Source organism: Vidua chalybeata, chromosome 17, assembly GCF_026979565.1.
Source record: "Vidua chalybeata isolate OUT-0048 chromosome 17, bVidCha1 merged haplotype, whole genome shotgun sequence".
Taxonomy (NCBI): Eukaryota; Metazoa; Chordata; class Aves; order Passeriformes; family Viduidae; genus Vidua; species Vidua chalybeata.
The window spans coordinates 14,273,037-14,295,566 of record NC_071546.1 but is presented as its reverse complement, the minus strand read 5'-3'; the positions used below and the strand labels follow the sequence as shown (position 1 = coordinate 14,295,566).

General features: G+C 46.8%; 1 protein-coding gene across 1 annotated transcript in view; it reads left to right on the top strand.

The window, feature by feature from the left end:
* The first annotated feature begins 20,840 nt into the window (after positions 1-20,840).
* The window catches only part of PTPN1 (protein tyrosine phosphatase non-receptor type 1), a 31,660-nt gene continuing 29,970 nt past the window's right edge, over positions 20,841-22,530 (top strand). The window contains exon 1 of the mRNA XM_053958240.1: positions 20,841-20,980. Coding sequence (XP_053814215.1) covers positions 20,918-20,980 — 63 coding nt within the window. The 5' untranslated portion in view covers positions 20,841-20,917. The remainder of the gene's footprint in view (positions 20,981-22,530) is intronic.

The window sequence follows — 22,530 nt, the reverse complement described above, 5'->3', positions numbered from 1 at the left end:
TGCCATCCCACCCGTGCTGCTGCTCCAAGGCAGCTCACCCAGGCCCCTGCACGCCGCGCTCATGCTCTGGGTTGCTGTAGACATGCCCCCAGGGCTTGTTTGAATTAGGATCCCAGCCACGATTACAGCTGAGTAAAGTCCAAGCACCTGGCAGAGATGTGACCCAAAATTCCTGCTGTGCTGGCTCCAGGGGCTGCAGTTACCCTGCCACAGCTCTGGCTGCTGGCACCAGCTGGGGCCAGGGACAGAGCCCCGCGCTGGGGTGCCGGAGTCTCCCCCAGGTTGGGGTGACCCCGGGTGGTGGTAAAGTCTCCTCCAACCCGTGCCTTCAAAGAAAGACTCAGCAGTCTTCAGTGGTCCTGTCTCAAGGCAGTTTATTGCAATAATCTCAAGGCACACAGACTCCCTGGCATTCTCCCTGACTCCTTCTCCCTCTGCGTCTCTCTCTGTCTCCCTCCCTCTCTGTCTCCCCCTCCCAAGGGCTGGTGCCATCTTTTATATCACACATTTTGTGTTAAATGTTTATAGTTTTTCCCCAATGCCTATTACCTATATTGAACAGTGACTTTCTACTCTAAACCAATCTGTGAGTGCCAACACCACCAAGAACATGGGGGATAGGAAGGAGAAAGAAGGAGGACAGGGCATGCCCAAATCCCTCCATCTTAGAACCTCTGACCCCCATGTACAAAACTCAGACCCCTCTGTACAAGGCCTGAAACCCCCCTGTACAGCACTCAAAAATCCTTCCTTTCACTTTGTGATTACTTCTATTATAATATCTAAACTTTTGTGATTTCTTCTTCCTGCAAGGTTGGTAAATTGTTCCATGGGTCAGACTCAAGACCACAGGGGTTTCCGGCTGCCTGCCAGGGTCTCAGAGGCTTCTGCCCTGGGCACGGAACATCCAAGAGTGTCTGAGGGACACCTTGGGCTCCGACACTGGGGGATGGCTGGAGCAGAATGACACACGGCCTGGGCAGAGGCTGGGGCTGGGCTGGCTGAACAGAGGGCTCACACTGGGAGTTTATCCTGAGCAACAACCACCGTCCCAGGGCTCACAAACTCTTTGCATGTTTTTACTGGAAATAACCAAGTAATATCCTTGGCAAGGTTTGCTACTCTGCATTTTCTCGTGTTCAGAATAAAATTCGAGAAGAATATCCCCATCCTTCCCTCTCTGCTCGTAATTCAGTGAAAGAACACTCACTGCCCTTCCACGGACAGCTCATTAACTCTGTCGTGCCCAGCGCTCAGGGCTGCTGCCACACCTGGAGCAGCTCTCCCTCGGGAGGGGCAGCCTCTGCAGAGCACGGGGCCAAGGCACAGCTCCCCAGGACGGGCTGCACACAAAGCAGGAGCAGGGCACACTACTCACAGAACCTGCCGGGGTGGGAGTGGGAATTTTTGGCAGGTAACTGAGAATGAGCCAAACCAGTTTACAACAGGAAAGTAAATGCAGCCACAAAAACACGGGTTAGGTGCAGAGGTATTAACATCTTAACTTTTTGAGTCACATTCTAAAATTTTCATGGGGCTGAGAATTGTACCCCTTTCTATCCTCAGAGCCCCTCATTTCTCTACAATAGATCCCACTCTCATATTATCCTTTGTTTTTACCTCCCTAAGCCCACGTTCCCACCTCTCCAGTTCTGTACTCCTTGTGTCTGAAGACAATTCCTACCTCACAGAAAAGCAGGAATTCTCAGGCTGTGAATCACATATCCCATCTATGGACAATCATGTCCATTTAGTCCGTAAGTCCCAGAATGGAGGTGAACTCTCCCCTCCCTGCCAGGTGCAAACTCAGCACAGGTGAGGCCATGGCCCCTTGCCCCCTGTGCTGGATCCCAAACACAGCCATTGCCAGCTGTGGCCTCAGGAGAAGAGCTGGAGGACTCTGTAGAAAATTCTCTGTAGAAGATTCTGTGGAGGAATCACATAACCCAAAAAGAATGTGATCTTACAATTTTTTTTTTTTTTTAACCAGTGGGGGAAGAATTTACTGGCATCAAGATTTGAACCCAGATGTTTTCATCAGGCACAATTTTGTTTTTCTTTGCATTCAATCATGACACTGAGTACAGCCTACAGTTGTGTTAGATTAATGCACTTACAAACAGGCAGCATTCCTTACACATTTTCATTTACTCTGCAATATGCATTTACTTAGTTCCAGCAACACAACAATTTGCTCTGGCACCAGTTCAGCTCAACTTTAGCTGATGGTAGATTTACTGCACAGTCATTTCTCCTGCCTTTCCCTTTATGTCAGCCCCACTGGTGACCACATACAGAGGCATACAGATGTGCCTACACATTCAGAGATTTCTAAACTGGTAAGGTATTTAAAACTCAATAAAAATGAATTCTTGTTCCAAAATCCAGCAGCTGGTCAGAGTTAAGTAGATCTGATATACCAGAAAAAGAGGCAGTCAGGGGGATTACCCTACAAAACACCAAACACAAAGTCCTGAGAGAATAAACTTCAAATTCAATTTCCAAATGCACTCAGATTAATACATCTCCATAGAAAATCTTCTCAGGAACCCTTACTGAATAAGCATAAACCAACCAACCAAAGACATTTAATGACCAAACCAAGTTAATTCACAAGTGTCGGGGAAAATATACACAAACACTTCATCATTTTGCTTCAGTTAGTAAAAAGTCAGGAAAAATCTGAATAATTAAATATGTAAATATTCCATTTTTCCCTCCAGAACAGCAGAACATTGTATGGAATTCAGCGTGCCTTTAAGAAACATGAAACCAATGAAGATAGCCAAGTGCAGGAAGCTGCTGCAGCTCCTGGAGAAAGCCAAGTTTACCCTCCCAAAGCTGTGCTGCAAGCACAAGGTCACAGTGGACGTTGGCTCTGCAGTGAGACCTTCTGCTGCAGTTTTCCTGTACTGTGTGAAACATGAAACAGGCCCCCAGAGAGGGATCAACAGAAAAATGAATTTTTATTGAGGAGCATGAAGATGAGTGGAGTTGGATGCATCACCCGTTTTTCGGTCTCCCACTGTGTCTGTATTGTGAGTCACGTGCTGTGACAGCAGCAAGTCAATTAAGAGGGTAATTAACAAAACCATCGGTGCAGAGCACCCGGCGCTCACCCTGCCAGTGTCAGGAGTGTCCTTGGAAGGGTGAGATGGACAATAAAGCAAAAGCGGTCTTCATTTTAGACAGCTGGGAACTTGTCCAGCTGAATTATCCAGCTGGACTTTGCACATGGTGCGATCCCAGTTTTCCATCAGTTCTGCAGGAGGATGTCCCAGAGCAGGGAACTGCTGCACCAGGATTCCCTGGAATTCTGTGGAAGATGTACCAGCTCTGGGTGCAGCACTGCTTGTGCTGCACCTTCGTTTCTCAAAGATCCCGAGGATGTATAAACTGTTCTGATGGCTTCCTTAAACTAGTTGCAACTAGTCTTTCATGAGAGAAAAAAATAGGCCTTAATAAATCTAGTGTTTGTGCAGAAAATAACTTCCCTCTTATTCAAGTTGTGCCCTGGCTGATTCCAGAACTGGTCTGTGCTTGTGCTAAAGGCACTGAGAGCTAATAAAAACTGCCTTGGATTAGAAATAGGACTCTTTATTCAGCATTCCACATGGAAACACTGAGATGGCTGAAGAGTTCATTTAGCATTTTGATTTTATTCAGAAGCATTGTTTCCATTTCATGCATTTATGAACTGGCAAAACCCCCCATCCCAGGATCCTACAATAATGTTTTCACTGCTGTTTCATCCGTACCAGCAAAAGTGATCTCTTCAATGCAAATATCCCCAATATTTAGTGGAAATGGAAGTGTCACCATCTGGGGTGTGCTCAGCTGGATCATGGCCTGCTCCCCACCACGCTGGGATACCTGATGTATTCCACACCATGGGAAGAGAGTCAAGGGAGTTTTCTTGAATTTAGTCTAGAACGACATTATTTCTAGACTAGAATTTAGTCTAGAACTAAATTATTTCTAGACTAGACTTTAGTCTAGAACTATCGTTTTGCATAAATGCAGATTTTTAGCACTATTCTTTTTAATTTTCTTTTATATTTATTGTAGCACCACCTCTGCCTGCAGACACTGAACGCCCCTGTAGACAATCTCAACATTTCATGGTAAATTTTCCAAGCAATCAAAGCAGCCCATTTCTCCTCTCATTTACAGTGGTGTAAATGAGGGTGGCTTCAAAGTAGGAGCAGCTGAAGCAATACACGTAGAAACGCAGCAAAAGGGAGTGGAAAACAATTCCTCACAATTTGTAACTGCTTGTAAATGAAGGAGTTCTCAGTTGATATGGTTTAGAGTAGAAATCTCTGTCTCAAGTGACAGAAGCACTGCTTATACTTCCCCCATGGCAAACGGCAACATAGGAATGGTGCTTTACCCCCAGGGAATTTTATCAGTCAGAACGGGCTTGTATTCATGCAAATTAAAGCTCAGCTCTGTCAAACAGCTCCGATTTTTGGCTGTACAGCGACTCCTAACTCTGACTTACCCCGTGCAGTGACCCAGCTCGCCCTGCTTCAAGGAAAGTTGGAACAAGTTTTCAATAACGGCCCCCTCCAACCAGTGTCTCTGTTAGTCTCTTAGATAAACACTACGCTGACATCTTGAAGAAAACCCCAAATGTTCATGTGTCAGTAGAAGGAAATATTCATGTGTCAATAGAAGGAAATATTCATGTGTCAATATGCCAACCCCAAATCAGGTGGGCAGTGGGCATGCAGCCTGATTTCAATAAAACCTGGGGAGTCTAAAACCACGTGCTCCAAACTACTGACATCTCCCATCTGTTCTGCGAGGCAGCTGCATTTTTCCCTCTCTCTAGGCTAGCTATGTTGTAAGTCCCATTACTTGCACTTTGCATAGGCAAAAGTCCCTATTACTACAATATTCCACAATTACCATAATGATATATGTCGGTATTTGAACACTGTGAGCTCGCTTTGCAGCAAACCTCAAAGCACCCAGCAGCTCTGCTCTGCACTGCGAACCCTCGGCGTGTTTTTTAAAATCACTTGGGGCTCAGTCAGATCTTCCCAACACGGCGCTCTGCTCATTATCACCCTACTTCTTAAACATTGCCTCCCTCCCAGCCCGCGCCCTCCCTATCTGCCCACACGGGACACACCTCAGAGCTGCTGAGATAGAAAAGCAAAGTAAACAATCATCCCGCGGTGCCCGGGCTCCCAGGGTACAGCGTGTGCAGCACTCGTGGGGCTGACAGCTGACAGTGCTTATTCGGGACACATCTGCTGATAAGGATGAATGAGTTTGTGCATTTCCTCAAAAACTCCGCATCCCATTAATCAGCACCTGAGAGGAACGACCAGTCTGGCAGTAATCCTGACACTCACCCCTCTCCTCAGCTTCTCCAAGAACATATTCCAGAGAGCCGTGGGGTTATCCCATCGAGATCACAGGAATGCTCTGCTTGGATACCTTTGGTGCTGATCTGGCTTAAGACAGAGTTCAGCTTTTCATTCTGCAGCATCTGCCATCAGAAGGGGCCGGGAGGTTGTAACACATGTCAGGCATGTGGTCTAATCTATAAAGGTCTCATGTATAAAATTAGTTCACAATTTTAACCACTTCAGAGCTCCAAAGCCAGAAGACTGATATTTTCCATTCATAATTAAAATAATCAGTGCAGTCCTTGATAAAGCAAGTTCACCTAATAAACAAGTATTTACCTTTCAGTGTTCATTTTTCGCAGGACAAACCTCAACATGCAGAGTTTACCTCTGAGTTCTACAGCAGCAGGAGGAGGTATAAGACAGGAATTGTTCCCATCTCATTCATCATCTCATTATCAATGACATTTACATTTTCCAGTGGAGGTTGTTAAAGCAGCACACGTTAAATGCTTGGGCCTTTTGCAGGACCTGCCCAGCTCATTTTTGTTTGAGCACATAGGTATGTGAGGCTCATGTGGTGATAAGAAATGAATGTTACACTGAATGATCAAGGAAGGAAAGAATTCTACTTTGGGTGAGAGGAGGTGAAGCTGGGACACAGTGACAGAACCCAGGGTGGAGAAAATAAATTGCTTCTGCTGGGTCCCTGCAGGACATGGGCACACTGGGGTCAAGCTCCTTGGCTGTTCTGCTGGACGATTCCATGCCCCACAGAGAGACTCTAGGAAATGCTATCCAATGCTGAGTGAAGGTGTCTGAAGCTTCTGACAGAAGGCACATACAGAGTAATTTACCAGTCAGAACAACCCAAACTCTGTCTCCTTACCCTGGGGCCCCCTTACATCGTTTTGTTTCTGCAGAACCTTCCCTTGGGATGGTACAAACTGAGCGTCCCTCTTTACACTGCGGTGACACGAGAAAGGGAATGCTCCTGGACAATGCTGTTATGGGTAGCTCAGCCCTCTCTGAAACGAGGGGCAAGTGCAGTTTTAGGTCTGCCCCTGCAGGAGACTTCTCTAGGGCTGATTAGCTGCCCTGTTGCACTACTCAGGATTCAATTTGCAAACACAGAGCATTCACCAAGCAGCGTCAGTGCAGACTGACACAGACACTCATCCTGAACATGGCAGCCTCAGCTTCATGGCCATTTTGCTAAAATTGTAAGAGAGGCATCTGAAAAACAGAAGTAATGGTACACACACTTGTAAGGGCTGTCCCGCTGGCAGTGAGCAGCAAAAGGATAAATAATATTATGAGTATCTTTTACACATACAAATGAGACAATGTAGAGTTAATGAAATCTCAGTCAGCTATCTCTCCTAAAACATGTTGCAAACACTTGAATTTCTTCTTTTCCCAGCTCTGCATTCTCTGAAGAATATTATAATTTATTGTCTCAAGCCATATTTGGTATTTAGTGCCTCAAGAAGCTTGTGAAAAAAGATCTGTTTGTTACATGAAAATGAAAACATGTTGTGGTTTCACCTCAATTTCTTTCCTTCTCCCCTACTTCTAAAGAGAAGAGACAATTTTAAGAAGCATGAAAAGTAAACAACTCAGATATAAAAAAATATACAAACACAAATACAAACAAAAACAACTCATAAGTTAGGAAAAACTGGAACTTGTGCCTGGGGTAAAGTATGTAAAAAGTGGTGATTTATTCAAGGGCAGAATTTTGGCATTTTCTTTAGCTTCAAGTAAATAAATAAGACAAAGAAAAGTCTTTTCATCTGATTGTTTTACAGTGCCTGGGGCTATGTACGTTGGACACTGTTTGCAACTGTTTTCATTTAGGGATGAGTGAAGTGGTTCAATTAAAACATGAGCAGCTCTGAACCTTTGCTCTGAATAAATCAGAATATTTCTCGGAAGGTTCAAGGAAGTCCAGTTAATTGTCATTATTAAGCTGTTTGTAGTCATGTGTTGTGACACTGGATTCAAAAGTGCCACCATATAGTCCAGCCCCATTATCAGCCACTAAAACAGAGTGAATTGGTTGGGCCAGCAGCATGGAAATTTGGGGGAACTAACCCAAATAAAAGATGAAGTTCTGAGGTCCACCCATTACAAAATCCCCACAGCCACTACTGCTCCCTTTACTTCTGTGGGGAAAAGGAGCTGTGGAAGCTCTGAGGAGCCCTGGAGCATTACAGCCGGAGGCTGGCTCTGCACCAGGGCCTCTGCCCAGGTGAGAGGCGTGAAGAGGGGCATGAGAAGTGCTTGGAGGAGCCCATGAGGGAGAAGCAAAGCAGTGCCCAGCCCTGGGCTGCTGAGAGCTGGTTCCCCTGGCAGGAGCTCCGCTGTGCTCCCTTCCCTGCACGCTGCGCACGAGGCACCGGCGCTGGCACGGTGACACCGGAGAGCTCGGGCTCCTCGGCTGCTCAGGATGGCTTTCCCAGCAAAGGTCCCAGCTGGGGCCACCAGCAAGGGCCACCTCACTGCCAGGTACCTGTCCCGGTGAGCCCCAGCCAGGGGAACACTCTGCTCTGCCACCAGCTGTGACAGTTCCCCGTACAATTCATTGCCTCCCTGTCCACTCACACTCCTCTGTAAAAACCATCCTCCGAGCTACAATGCCAAAACTCAGAAAATTACAGCCAGAGCAGTCAGAAGTGACTGCAAGCCCTCCTGGGGATCCCAGTTTCTCCTGGTTCCATGTGATCCGGGAGAATGGCTGCTCACCAGCCGACAGCCCAGGCGCTGTTAGGGGCAGCTGTGTCCACAGACATCCCAGCCGGGTTTGTCCCAGAGCACACAGACTGGCACGTTTTCACTGACAGCGGCCTCTGAGAAGATCTACTGAACAATTCTGCTTTCTTTGCTGCTGGTTTCTTCAGAGGAGCGTGGAAGCCACTGCTCCCGTCTGAAGAGAATTGTCTCAGACTGCGCCCCGCTGCATGAGAAGAGATCCTTCACCTCTGCAAGGGCTCTCGAGAATCCTGCCGGGCCCAGAAAGTAAAAGCATTCATGGCAGTCCTACTTAATTTGCAAAACAAGGTGCAGAAGCAAATGGTATCTCTTCTTTCTTGAGGGACTATTGTTCCTTTCATTATTATCCTTTTGTCATTCGAATTAGAAAAAAAAAAGGATTACAAAAGAGCTTTTTCCTCCACGGTCCCGACTAATCAGATGGATTCTGTAGAGCATGACCATGGTTTGAGAGGCTCCTGTTTAAACCCAGGCTTTTCCAGCTCGCTGCTGTAGATCCTTATTTGTGTCCTTAACTGTATCACAAACACTTCCAATTTCAAGAGCATGGCCCAAGTGAGGGAGGCTAGCACACACGTTCATGTGCGTTATGCCTTAATTAGAGAACTTAGTCACTTACGTGGAACAATGAGTTTTATGTATCTTTGGATTTATCTGGCATGAAAAACGAATTTGTCACTTTACACAATACTCAGGAAGTCACGCTTTCTCTGAGATGCATGAATCCTTTCAAAGAAGTAAATACATCCAGGAATACAGGTATTTTTCTACAAAAGGGTATTGTGAATCTCTTGGATGCCAAAACAGTTATAATTGTTATACTGCTTCCTACTGAGTGGAAGATTTAGAAGTGCACCTTTCTATTCATGGATGAGTAGCAGCAATTAGCAAAATTAATTTAGAAGTGTGAATTCTTTTTCAGTCTGGACTACACTGACTTTAAATTGTGAAACAGTAAAACATTTAATATAATACTCTGAGTGCACAGACGTGTTCAATGCTGTTCTGTGTGTCACAGAGAACTCTGAGTACTACTAGACAGCCCTCAATTCATCAGTTCCTGGTTTTGCACATCAGAAGGGCCCAGCTGGCATGTTATGCCACATCATCCATCCGTGTAGCTTCCATATGTGAATTCCCTTATCCCTTATAAATTCAAGACTGTGCTCTGTTCTCCTGCCAAACCTAAGCAGTAGCTAACTTCTGAGGATGCTCTAAACGTTTCATTTACTCTTTCTGTGCAAACAGCTGTTGAAGAGCTCCAGATAATGAAACTGAAGGCAAGCAGGTACAGTATTGTCATAGGAAGATTATTTCTTCCATGCAAGGCTGGGCATTAGAGAGGACATGGAACCTGATTGCAATAACTAAAACTTCATTCAGACAATGATGGTGAATCCTGATTTGAATTTTGATAATTTGGATCCCTCCGTTTTGCAAATGTACAGGTAACAGAAGTGTATTGTCATGCAGAGATAAGGATATTATTTTTAAAAGAAATGCATTGTTATGATGTTAGCTCACAGGAATGTTTACAGTTTGGAATGTGTGGTCTGTTTCAGTTTCTGAGCACTACTCAGTAACTATTCCAGGCTCAGACCTCTTCCACTTACTATATTTAGAATTTAGCAGTCACTTTGCACATCTTTCTTCCTTCATGCTTCTCCTGATTATTCCCAGTTCTGAACCAGAAGTTAATCACAACATTTTTCCCGACCTGCTGTCCACATTGTGAATCCCCAGTGAAGTTCCTCGCAGTTCTGTTAAGGAACACTGACAAATGCACGTTGCCCAGCTGACTGAGCATTACACGAGGATTCCTGGCCCCGAAAGAGGCAGCTACAATGGGAGCTCAAAAATCCGTTCTCTCATTCATTCACTCCTTCCCAGCAGCATTCCCTGGCCTGGAGCCAGGTGCCATCTGACGTCACGGCTCTAACCAGGAACATGATGTGCTGGCACCGGGACAAGAGCTCTACTATGGAAAAAAACAGCAACAAGTAGAAACTTATCACGGTGGCTGGGAAGAGGGAGTTTAGAGAATGAGGCCGAGGGCAAATCAGCAGAAAATTCAATGAGCTATGTCAGGTCCAATATTTTGCTTTTGCTTTTCTGCACGGCACCTTCTTAGGTTACTACTCCAAAGCACCAATCTCATTAACACAGACAGCACACAGCAAAAAGATGTCCTAAAATACTTAACACTTTCCATTCTACTCTTTGCAGCACTTGCTGAAGTGCTCCAAAAGGTCTGTTCTTGCTTGCTTTTTACTTCAAATTATTTGAAACACAGTAATCCAAAGATTTATTTTTCTGGTCTGCAATTGATTTGTATTTTAAAAATCTCTGTTCTGTTCATTTGAGTTAAATATTAAACAGGTCCTTAAGTAGAGACGTTGCAGTGTTAGTACACAAAACTCAGAAGGTGGTTTAAGGACAGAAAAACAATCTTGTAAATCTTCATAACCATAATTGAGGTGCTGGGTAAAAAACAAAGACTAACAAGCTTCCAAACTAACTACTAAGCACAGAAGTAAAATAATAATAAATATAAAAAGGTCTAAGAAATATTTGAATAGCAACAACTGCAATGGGTGTTGCTGATATGAATTTAGAATGCCTGGTTGACAACCAGCAGAGTTCCATCACTGATATCCACAGCTGTAGCTTTGCAGCCACTGACTTATAGAAGTTTACATGAGAAATCTCCTGAACTGTCTATGAATCTTAGGATAGTCTATCATGGAATTAATTTTGGAAACAAATGTATATGTCAGTAATTTAAAAAGTGATTCTCAATAAAATCTTCTGAAGATGTCCATCACCTTCCTGATTGTTGGAGTTCTTGGGCTCTTCACAGAAAATGCTGCATTTTGACTACTCTGGAATTTGCCACCAGACAGCTCTCTGAATTTCAGTGCCTCTCCAAGGACGCTGTTCCTGCTCACTTCAGGCAGGAAGGACATCCTGGGAAACGAGCTATGCACTTCCTTCCAAGTGTGAGGGTGAACTAGACTCATGAATATCTCATGTACTTTCCAGAGGCCAATTCCAGCAATTCCTTCTGGCCCAGGTCATCAGACTCACAGCATCAGTGAGTGGAGTGTCCAAATCCCTTTTCAGCTGAAAGTACCCAGTCATCAGGGACATATGAAGTGAAATAAGTTCACAAACATCAAGTTTCATTGAAATCTGGAACTACTTAAGCTGAAATGACACAAATCTGGACAATAGCATCCCCACTCCTCACAGAAAAAATGCCCTGCCCAAGCCCACATATCTGTGCCAGGGAGAGTTCTAACTGGGGAGCCAGTGTCTAATAAACCTCTCACACCTTGCTTACCTCATTAGCCAAGTACCTGCTAATCAGCAGGAGCAATATGGGCATAGGTAATAATGGCAGCTGATAAAACTGAGCCCTGCTGAAATACCATGGGACAGTGTCTACAGCAAACTGCAAGCTCCACCTGCCCACATCTATACATGGACTAACAAAAGGGAATTTTTGTCAAGGCACATTAGCATTGAAAGATTATCCTGGCTGCAGAAATGTTAGTTTGAGTTAAAACCCCAACATGGAGAAAATATTACCTATCAATTTGGCATTACTTCATAATGACTAAATTAGAAGTTCTTTTCATTTTCTAATCTCATAACAGTTAAACCATAATAGTAACATTATTTTTTCCATCCCCTTTGTAAGTTGTTCTTATGGACTTAGTTTGAGCAATAAAGAATATTTTCAAAGTAGCCACCTCTTAATTTGTAATGGATGCTCTGCTTGCTTCGTATCTCACTGAGCCACTTCTCTTTGACTAAAGCTTCATTACTGAGCATTTACCACTCTTTGGTCAACATCAACTGCCCTCAGGCTCATACATTCATCCTTCTCCTATGCCTGGCTTTGCATTGATAAAAGCTGCTTCATGAGAGGGAAAAAAAAAATGACAATTGTTCAATTCAACATTTTCTATACTTTTAAGCTCTAATGCAAAATTTAGATCTCACCTCAGCTGGATTTTGCCTGCCAACAGTTTGGATTTTCTCTAATCCCCAAAAAACTGCTGTATTGCAAAAACAATTGGTTGGATGCCTCTTGTGAAATCATTAATTGGACAAGTTCTATGATATTTTGAATAACTTATTTAATGGATTTCCTCTTGTTCATTATTTACTTGGGATCGATGGCTTATGTGCAGAATGTGCAAACCTAAACACAAACAAGCCCCAACTGTCTTATTGTCCCAACACACAATTTGGGTTTTGGGTGTGCATAGCCCCACCTCTTCCAAGCAGGGACCCGGTGCCAGAATTCCAGGCCACGAGGTGGATCACGCATCCCATGGCTCTGCTCATCTGGGCAACACATGGGGGACAAGCAGGGTACACACACTTCCCAAGGAGGAGTGAAACCAAGATGCACCATGGAAGCCATTGGGTGCAACCACTGTTGGGACCACCTGGGGCTGGTCAGGAATAAATATCTGAGAAATGTCCTCAAGTATCAAAATCTGGCTGTGTTCCAAACTGGAACAAACTAAAGACCTTCCAAATCTTTTCCAAGAGGAGAACACAAGCATATAAGCCTTGTAACAGGCAGGCACATCTCAAAGAGCCGATTCTTTAAGACACTTCTCTGAGGCAGGGGAGGCAAAGCTGGGACTGCCAGCACTGACTGCTGGACATCTCCATCTTCCAGAGTGGGAGGGTCTCTCACACTCTCTCCCTTTGGCTACAAATTCCATCTGAGGCTCAGATGTCCTTTGTAAAAAGCCCTCAAGTGTTTTCTTTTCCAGAAACAGCATTTTTAGACAAAGGATGCCTTGCTAAAACATTCCCAAGCAGTGCTCAACCCCTGCTCTTCCAAGCTCAGCTACATGCTTCTATTTCAGATAAGGAAACTAAACCTTGAACTCCAGACTACTGTGATTCACTGAAGTGTTACATGGTGGAATGAATTTCAGAGATGCTGCTTCACTGAAAAATTGCAATTTCCTGTGAAGACGCCGCCTTTTCCTGCACGTAAAACTATGCTCTGGCAGCAGGGATTTTTCACTTCATGAAACAAGATGTTCTAATTGAAAGCAATGAAAATGCTTTGCTGCAGCAGAAATGAAGTCCCTTGTTTCATCTTAAAAGTTCCTTGTGGGAAAGAAACCAACAACAACCACAACTAAAAAACTAAAATTTCCCTGAAACCAACTGTAAAATAGTATAGAAATGATCTTGTTGGGAACAGATCCTCTGTGGATAAAGGTGGTTTCTGTTTTTTTAAGGACCTTAGTCCTTAAAATACATATTAGTTTTGGTTGCCATGCACACCTGGTGCCTGAGAGGTCACTGTGACCCATTCATATTGATCTACATGCAGATAGGAGTGAAATGTTGATATTTTGTAAGAGTTCCATGTTTTCACTGACAACATTTTTCATAGGAACCAGAATAAATAGCTTTGGTTAAATTTTCTCCTATTTTATCAGCTACAAAAGAGAGATTCATTCCTGTTGGAAGGGTTTTTTTTATGAAGAAAAGCTTGTGATACAATTCTTTATCACGAGCACTCAGAGAGGATTCATACGTGGTGTGCCTGATGCCACAGACAGAGAAAGTGACTGATTTTTAAAGACACTGAACTGGCACAATCATTTCTGGAGCTTCCTTTGGAACAGAGCAGCTCTGAAAGCCAGTGGTGACAGGTTAGCAAAGAACACAAGCCCTGACATTCAATAGATAATGTGTTAATAGGCTGAGAGAGAAATTACAGGTGAAATACAAGCATTTCCATTTCCATTCAGCGTGAAGGCAGCTCGATGTCTGGGCTGAGAACACCTGACTCAGGTGGGAGGCTGGAGGCACAGAGCAGATAACTCATCTCAATATTCAGACAGTGCACACTGAGAAGGGGTTTGGTTTGGGGTTTTTTTAAGTACTTTAAAATATTAACAAAGACCTGGAAACTCTGTTTCTGTTTCACCCATTTCAGAAGGCATTTTCCAGGCTTTGCAGAAGCAGGTAACTGTCACTGAATAATGACACAGTTGTTCTCTAATTTATACTGACAATTGTTTCACCTACCTGGCAGGCCAGAGAGAGCACCAGCAGCTCTCCACCACCACAATTATGGCTTGTGCAATTTCGTTTTCATTTGAGAAAACGGTGGATAGATCCAAGAGGATTTCAGAAGAGCCAGTGTGGGTTAAACCATTCCCTGCCCAGTCCCACCACCCTGCCCATTCTCCAGCCCAACACCTCCTCCTGCACACGCACAACTTCTCCCTTCTCTTTATTTTTTGGTTTAAACACTCTAAGCAGAAATTGACTTTGGCCGCTTTTCCTGAACTCTGAAGAGTTTGAGCAGATAAGATTCAGATAACCCATTAGAAGGAAGTTTCATAGGTCCCTCTTCTCCTGGCAGGTGGTCTCCAAGGCCAGCCATGCACTGAGGTTCATTGCCCTGCAGAAGGATTTTTCTGTCTCATTTACTTTCCAAACTGGGCCAGACTTTTTTCCTGTATCTCACTTGTAAAAAAAAAAAGTTTCAGCTGAAAGATACTTGTTTATATACAGAGCTGGGGAAATACAATGTGTAAATCTCCCTGCTGCCATCCCAAATGTGGTGGTAGTTTCCCGAGCAGTTTTATTGAGCCCCCCGGACTCAGCAAAAGGGAGTTGATCTGAGCTCCTCTTCCATTATGGGAAATAAATAAAGAGTGATAAAACTCTCACACTGTAAAAGTACCAAGATGTGCCTCCAGAGATAACTCTTGGAGTTATCTTGGAGTGCTCTTTAGAGGACAATATAAAAATAGTCACACTTGTTTCAAGGAAATACTGATTAAAATGGATAAGATTTTATTTTCCTATCACTATTTTTTCATCTTAAAGGCTTACCTGAAATGAGAAGCCTTTTGTTCTCCTCCTAGACAAAAAGGAATTCTAGCTGTTCTTTCCACACAAGGTATTTGTTGTAACTACAGTCTTACTTATGGCTGGCATGGATTTTGTCACAAATATAATAATAATAATAATAATAATAATAATAATAATAATAATAATAATAATAATAATAATGTTGTTACTACTACTACTACAACTATTACAAATAACATTTTAGAACACTGTGGATCACTGAAATTGTAGAATTAGCTGCGGTGTCTCAGGATGGAGTCTTGAGTGGTAATACTGGTTTATGGTACTCATATTAATCTTCTGTTCTCCTCCTGCCCCATCATCAATGTGATCTGTTGTTCTAGAAATATTCTTTATGTGCCATGTGGTTTACTGTACTAGAGACATAATCATGCTTAAAACTATTCCAGAAGAAAACTATTTTTTTTTTTTTTGATGGGGTGTGGTTTCTTGGTGGTGGTGTTTTTTGGTGGATTTTGGTATTTTTTAAAGTAGCTGTGCTCCCACCTCCATTCCCAAGTGCAGCTGCATAAACACTGGGGCTGGCAGCACTGCAGGGGTGGGATACCACAGAAACCAGCAGCAGGTGGCAAAGGAGGTGAGGCTCGGTCGGTATTGCTGCCACACACTTTGCCTTGGATACCCACCTCCAGTGCAGTCAGCAAATCATAAATAGAACTCCCTTTGCTCCAAGCTAAGGCTGCTGGCAGCAAGGAACTCGGGGCAGCCTGCAAAACCCTGCAGGAATCCCAGGTAAATGTGCAGCTGGCTTGCTCGCCCTGAGTGCCACGCAGCCACAACTTTGAATGAAATGCAGACACTGAGCATTTGTATCTTCAGTGTGAGGGGAAAAATATTTCTGCTTGCCAGACTAGGGATGTGCAGGCTGGAGCACTCACCATTCTGCAGCGCTGGGAAGCAGAGGTGCAAGAGATTCCAGACTCAGGGATGCTCTATCTGCTGCAAGGAAAAAGGATCACTTAAGGAAAGGGTTGCAGAAAACATTCTCCCGTTAATCTAAAACACTGCATAAAGCATGAAACAGTGACTGAAAGCCTGGGGATAAATTACCTGACAATCATAAACAAACGCACTTCTCTCCTGACACTAGAGAGTCCATCACACCTGAGTCCCTTGTGACAGAACCAACTGCATTTGGAAATCTTTATTTAGAAAACGAAACAATCTGGCAAGATTTCAACGCAGATCTCCTAAAGCCTAATGCTGTGAAAGAAAAAGCCAGCTCTGCAAGTGTAATTTTACTCTATTATCACATTAGCCATAAAAAAAGTCTTCCTAATCGTTACTACTTGACTTAAAAATCCTGTGAACGAGTAAAATCCAGGCTGTGATCACCACGAGCAGTAAGGACTGGAGTGCCATCCAACGGTGAGATAGTCATTAACAGCTCTGATTAAAGATTTCTGCCTCCACCTGGGTATGAAACAGCCTGCAAACCCACGGAGGCTCTAAAAGATCTGATCCAGCAGAAGGTGCCCAGGCACACACACAAGTTATTTTCCTTTAACAGAGGCAGTAAGCAGAGTTTTTGGTATCCTAGTCTTGTTTGCAGCACTCAAGTTCCATCCCATCCCACCCAGAACTTCTGTTTCCCAAAAGCTGAAGCCCTGAGCGCCGGCAGAGCGAGCTGGGGAGTGACACACCCTGCCACTCCACAGTGCAGTTTGTGCTTTTGTGCATCCACAGCTTTCTCCAGCAAGTTGCTTTGAGCTGTGGAGGATATGAAATGTAGGACTGAGTTTGGACAAGCACCTGCCTTTTTTATGAAGTAGAAATAAGTAACACGATCCAACCCTTTCCCCTGGATTCTCATTGTCATTTCAAGGGCCAGGCTCTAGTGGACAATTTGAAAACCAAAACCTCTGAATCAGACTATACTGGGATGAAAAAACAGTGTGCCTTAAGTTGCACAGGTTGGAATTGTTTTGGAAATAGACTGCCTTTCTCTGTGCAAAGTGCAAGAAGGGTTGTGTCCTGAGACCACAGAACGTTTTCATTTACCTAATCCACCATTATTATATGGATCTAAGTCACCAGTAATGCTTTTAATCTCTTCTGTGTTTTTTTTTTTCCCTGCAATGCTTCACAGATTTTGCAACTTTTAGTATTTTGTAAGGTAGATCATAAATTTCATAAAGGTTGTTAGGAAATTTTTTGCTGCTCTGCATTTGTGTGGAGGCACAATTTGAGGATTAAATGTGTATTAAAGGGTGAACACGTTTGTAGGGCACAGATGTCTGATCCAAGTGGCCGTTTTCAGCCCATATTCTTGGCTGGAATATATTTCAGACCTTCAACTCTACTGGGACAGGTATCCAAAAGCGTGGAGCCAGTTGAGTCCAATTCAGCACTTGGGTAAATCCCCTCTGGCTTCAGCTGAAGTTATAAATCCAGAGATTAATTTACCCTTTTTCCATCGCAAGCCAGGACTGAAAATGTCATGAAAACAGACCTTCCTGTAACAATTCCAATCCAGACATTCCTATTACCTCTCCTATTCTATCCCAACCATCAATAAATTGTATTGGGTTTTTTTTGTTTGTTTGTTTGTTTGTTTTTATTTTTTTTTAATTTTTTTTTTATTTGTACTGCTTCCTACTAAGAAGGAAATAGCTCAGAAGCCACCAAAGAAACCTTACAAAACAAGCCAAACTATGCCAGGGCAAATTTTCCCTGCAGAAGCATTTTAGACGGGAATATTCGGCCAGTGGAAAAGTACATCTTCACAAGGAGGAATGGAAAGAAATAGTGTAAAAACCTGCACGAGAGGAGCTCTGCCCTGCCGCACCTGCCTCCGGCGCTGCTGCGGGAGGAGGCGCGGGCGGAGAGCAGGGCTGGATTCCGGCGCTCGCAGCACTCCCGGTGGAGCAGTGACACCAAGCGGCTCCTGCCGGGGCTCCTGCCGGGGCTGCGGGGCTCCTGCCGGGGCTCCTGCCGGGGCTCCTGCCGGGGCTGCGGGGCTCCTGCCGGGGCTCCTGCCGGGGCTCCTGCCGGGGCTCCTGCCGGGGCTCCTGCCACGGCTCCTGCCACGGCTCCTGCCACGGCTGCGGGGCTCCTGCCGGGGCTCTTGCCGGGCTCCTGCCGGGGCTCCTGCCGGGCTCCTGCCACGGCTGCGGGGCTCCTGCCGGGGCTCCTCCGCGACAGCGACCCGGCTGCGGCCTGGGAGAGGGGCCCGGCTCCGCGCACACCTGGGGGACCCCGGCCGCACACCTGAGAGACCCCGGCCGCACATATCTGTGTAACCTCTGAGCCCTCACACACCTGAGGGACCCCAGCCCGCACACACCTGGGGGACCCCTCAGCCCTCACACACCTGTGTAACCTCTGAGCCCTCACACACCTGAGAGACCCCGGCTGCACACATCTGAGGGACCCCTCAGCCCTCACACACCTGTGTAACCCCTCACATACCTGTGTGACCCCTCAGCCCTCACACACCTGTGTGACCTCTCAGCCCTCACACACCTGAGGGACCCCTCAGCTCTCACACACCTGTGTGACCCCTCACACACCTGTGTAACCCCTCAGCCCTCACACACCTGAGAGACCCCTCAGCTCTCTCACACCTGCAGTACCACGGGCTTGACGTGGCTCGCTGAGCCTGGCGTTGAGTCCCAGTCTGGTCTCCGATGTTGCATCTCCTTGTCCTCACTCTCACCTCTGCTCACCTGCCCCCAGTCTGTCCCAGCTGAATCCCTCTGCCCGGCTGTCCCCACTGCCTGGCTGTCCCCACTGCCTGGCTGTCCCCACTGCCGTGTGACACTGCCTGGCTGTCCCCACTGCCAAGGGACACTGCCCGGCTGTCCCCACTGCTGTGTCACACTGCCTGGCTGTCCCCACTGCCAAGCGACACTGCCCGGCTGTCCCCACTGCTGTGTCACACTGCCTGGCTGTCCCCACTGCCAAGGGACACTGCCTGGCTGTCCCCACTGCTGTGTGACACTGCCCGGCTGTCCCCACTGCCCGGCTGTCCCCACTGCTGTGTGACACTGCCCGGCTGTCCCCACTGCCGAGGGTCGCTGCCCTGCTCCTGTCCCACTCCCCATGCAGACACTGAGGTGACACCGGCCCCTCACAGCTGCTGCTGCTCCCACGCTGGGCAGGCAACAAAGGGTCCAGCAAACGAGGCCACCCCATGAACATCCCAATGCCCTCTCTAGGACTGGGTACCTGAAGATCGTGGGCACAAGGTGCCAAAGAGATAAAGCTTTTATGCCGGAGCATATCCACAAAGCCGGGGAAGGGTCCGAGTGTCCTGTGAGGGGGGCTGAGGGAGCTGGGAAGGGGCTCAGCCTGGAGAAAAGGAGGCTCAGGGGGGACCTTGTGGCTCTGCACAACTCCTGACAGGAGGGGACAGCCGGGGGGGAACAGGGAACAGGGACAGGAGGAGAGGGAACGGCCTCAGGCTGGGCCAGGGGAGCTCAGGGTGGGCACCAGCAGGAATTTCCCCATGGAAAGGGGGTCAGGAACTGGAACTGCCCAGGGAGGGTTGGAGTGCCCATCCCTGGAGTGTCCAAGGAAGGGCTGGAGGTGGCACTCGGTGCTCTGGGCTGGGGACAAGGTGGGCACTGGGCACAGCTGGGACTGGATGGTCTTGGAGGGATTCTATGATTTGGCATAAATTGGTATCTGCATATTGTGAGGGTCTCAGTTTTCTAGCCCTGGATATCATTGCATGTGAAAGGAAAGCCAGAATTCCATAGCACATCCATCAATTTGCTGTGCTTCGCCAAAAGGAGAGTCATAACGAGTGTCACTCTGCAAATTGCTTCTTACTTCTTTTATATGGGCATATACAGATAAAAGCAAATATTTATGAAGTAGTCTACCCACTCACAAATTTCCAGTTATTTAGGAAAATCATTTCTTGAACCAGACTGACATGTTTAAAATGTTACCAGTCACACATACTGCCATTGTGGTGGACAGAGGTTTATGAAGAAATGTAAGATACACTGATTTTTGAGGTTACTCTGTGAAATCTTCAACCAAATATCAATGTTTGGGATATATGACTTGGGATATCTGTATCTGTATGGTTGGAATGTCTGGATTCAAATCCAGGACTAAGGATGGGGGTTCTCTGAGATGTGTAGGCTACAACTCCATTTGGAAATGAATGGCCTTATGAAAAAGCTGAGGTAGACTGATAGGTTTATCTCCTTATCAGGTAGACTGATAGAGGTAGACTGATAGGTTTATCTCCTATCCAGAGCAGCTGGATAGCTCTGGCCATTTCGGAGCAGGAATGCAAGCACCAAGAGGAGGTGATCAGAAACCATCCGGAGCTTGTCCATTTCCTTAGATCAAACGGTATGGGGCAACCGACACAACTGACTTCATTCCGCAGACCGTGCAAGGGTGAAAAACCCTCTCGCATCTTCTGCCTGCAGCAAGGGAGAAGGCGCTGCCCGCCGCTAAGCGAGCGCACGGACGCGCACCCGAGCCCCCCGCGCTGCCACACGGCCCTGCCACCGCTCCGCGGGTCCCCTCCGTGCCCTTCACACACCACCGAGCCGCTCCGGGCGGCCCGGACAGCACAACGGCTCCGCTCCGCCGCGTCCTCGCCGCCGCCCTGCGGCCCCTCCGCCGTTCCCGGGGGCCGGTGGGGGGGGGGGGGGGGTCCCCGGGCAGCAGCGGCGGGGCCGCGGGCACGGCGGCGGCCCGGGCGGAGCTCGCCGCCCCCCGGGCCGCGGGGCGGGCCCGGCCCCGCTCCCACCGCCCCGGACGTCGCGTCGCCGGGGCGGGTGCGCAGTTCCGGCGGCAGCGGGAGGGCGGGGGCCGGGCAGAGCCGCCGCGGCCTCGGCAGCAGCTGCAGCCGGAGCGGCGCGGGGGGCCGGGCCCCCGCCATGGAGATCGAGAAGGAGTTCCAGCGGCTGGACCAGGCCGCCAGCTGGCCCGCCATCTACCAGGTGAGGGGCAGCGCCCGGCCGGCTCTGCCCCGGCACCGGGCGGGCAGCGCTCCCGCGCCCGCTCGCTGCCTCCGCTCCCCGCGGTGCCGCCGGTGCTGCCCCGGCCCCGAGGGCCAGCCCTGCCCTGCCCTGCCGCCCCCGCTCGTTCCCCGCCTCACGGGGCGCCGCCGCTGCTGCCCCCGCTGCCCGGGCGGGCGGGACCGCGGCCGGGGGGCCCCGCTCGGCGCTGCCCGCCCCGAGGAGCCGCCGCGGGCGCGTCCATCCTCAGCCGCCGGAGCCCCGCGGGGACCGCGCTCCGCAGGAGCTGCTCGAGCTGCCCCTCCCGAACCGCGGATCCGTCACAGCTGCCGTTGGCTTACGGCAGAGAAGCAGCGAATGCATTTTGCTTTTCGGTCACCTTAATCAAAGAACAGGGCCTGAAACAGCGTATTAGCAATGCTTGCGCAGCTAGCTGGTACTGGGTTTTTATTGTGTCGCTTACTGCATTTAGGGTTTTTTTTTTTTGTGATATTTAAAACAGCACTGTGACAAACGTTAATGCTTGCAGTAGTATTTGCCTTCTGGATCCGGCTTCGCATACAAGCCACAGAAGTTCGTGCTTTTATCTTTAAAAGTTCTTCACACCTTTATCTAAAATGAAGTTTAAGAGAAGCTGAAATACATGAATGACTGGGCGGATGTGTTCAGTCAGATCAGGCAGCGTTGCTGTAACATCCATTTGAATGTTTAAGCTGGTATATTGCATAAATGAATGACTTGAAGTTCATGTTTGCAACACAGACGTTGAGCTTTGTTCCTTTCAGTGTGAATTTCTCTGGCAATAGACCATTGAGGGGAGTTGTATAAAAGTGAAATAAAAGGACTTCAGTTTCAGAATCGCAGCAGGCAAGTTTTAACAGCAATAGCTTGCAGGGTGAGCATCTTCAGTTGTCTGGCATTTGGAGAATAAGCATGACATGTGGAGCCTGCTTTTCAGAAGGTCCATTTCCTACATTTCCCTGCCGAGTGTCAGTGCTTGCTGACTGTATCAGTTGAAAGTCATGTGGATATATGACGTTATGTTTTTGCTGAACTGTTCTGGATGATTTGGTGTCCTGCAGGCTTAGTGCTCAGGAAATGATTTTGAGTAACAGAGCTTTGTAATTGAAGTGGTACGTTTCTACAGGTACAATTTAATTACAGAAGTGAAGTATCGAAGTAGAATGAGGGAATGGCCCATTTTCAATGAGGGATTAACATTCAGTGATATTTTTGTCCTGCTCTCTTTGAATGATATGACTCAGTGGCCTGCTCAGACTGTGGCACAGCATGAGCTTTGATTGAGGACTAAAATTCAATTTAAAAAAGGACTGAAGTGATTTTTTGATTTGCATCCAACTATTGACAAGCACAGGGGGTGGGATTTTTACGTTTGTTTTTTTTTTTTCCTGATTGATTAGTAAATATGTGCATCTATGTCATGAAATTCAGTTTCTCAACTGCATCCTGCTTTTAAGTAAGCTGTTGGAAATGGCATCTTGGCAGGTCGTGTACATCTGGAAGGACAATGT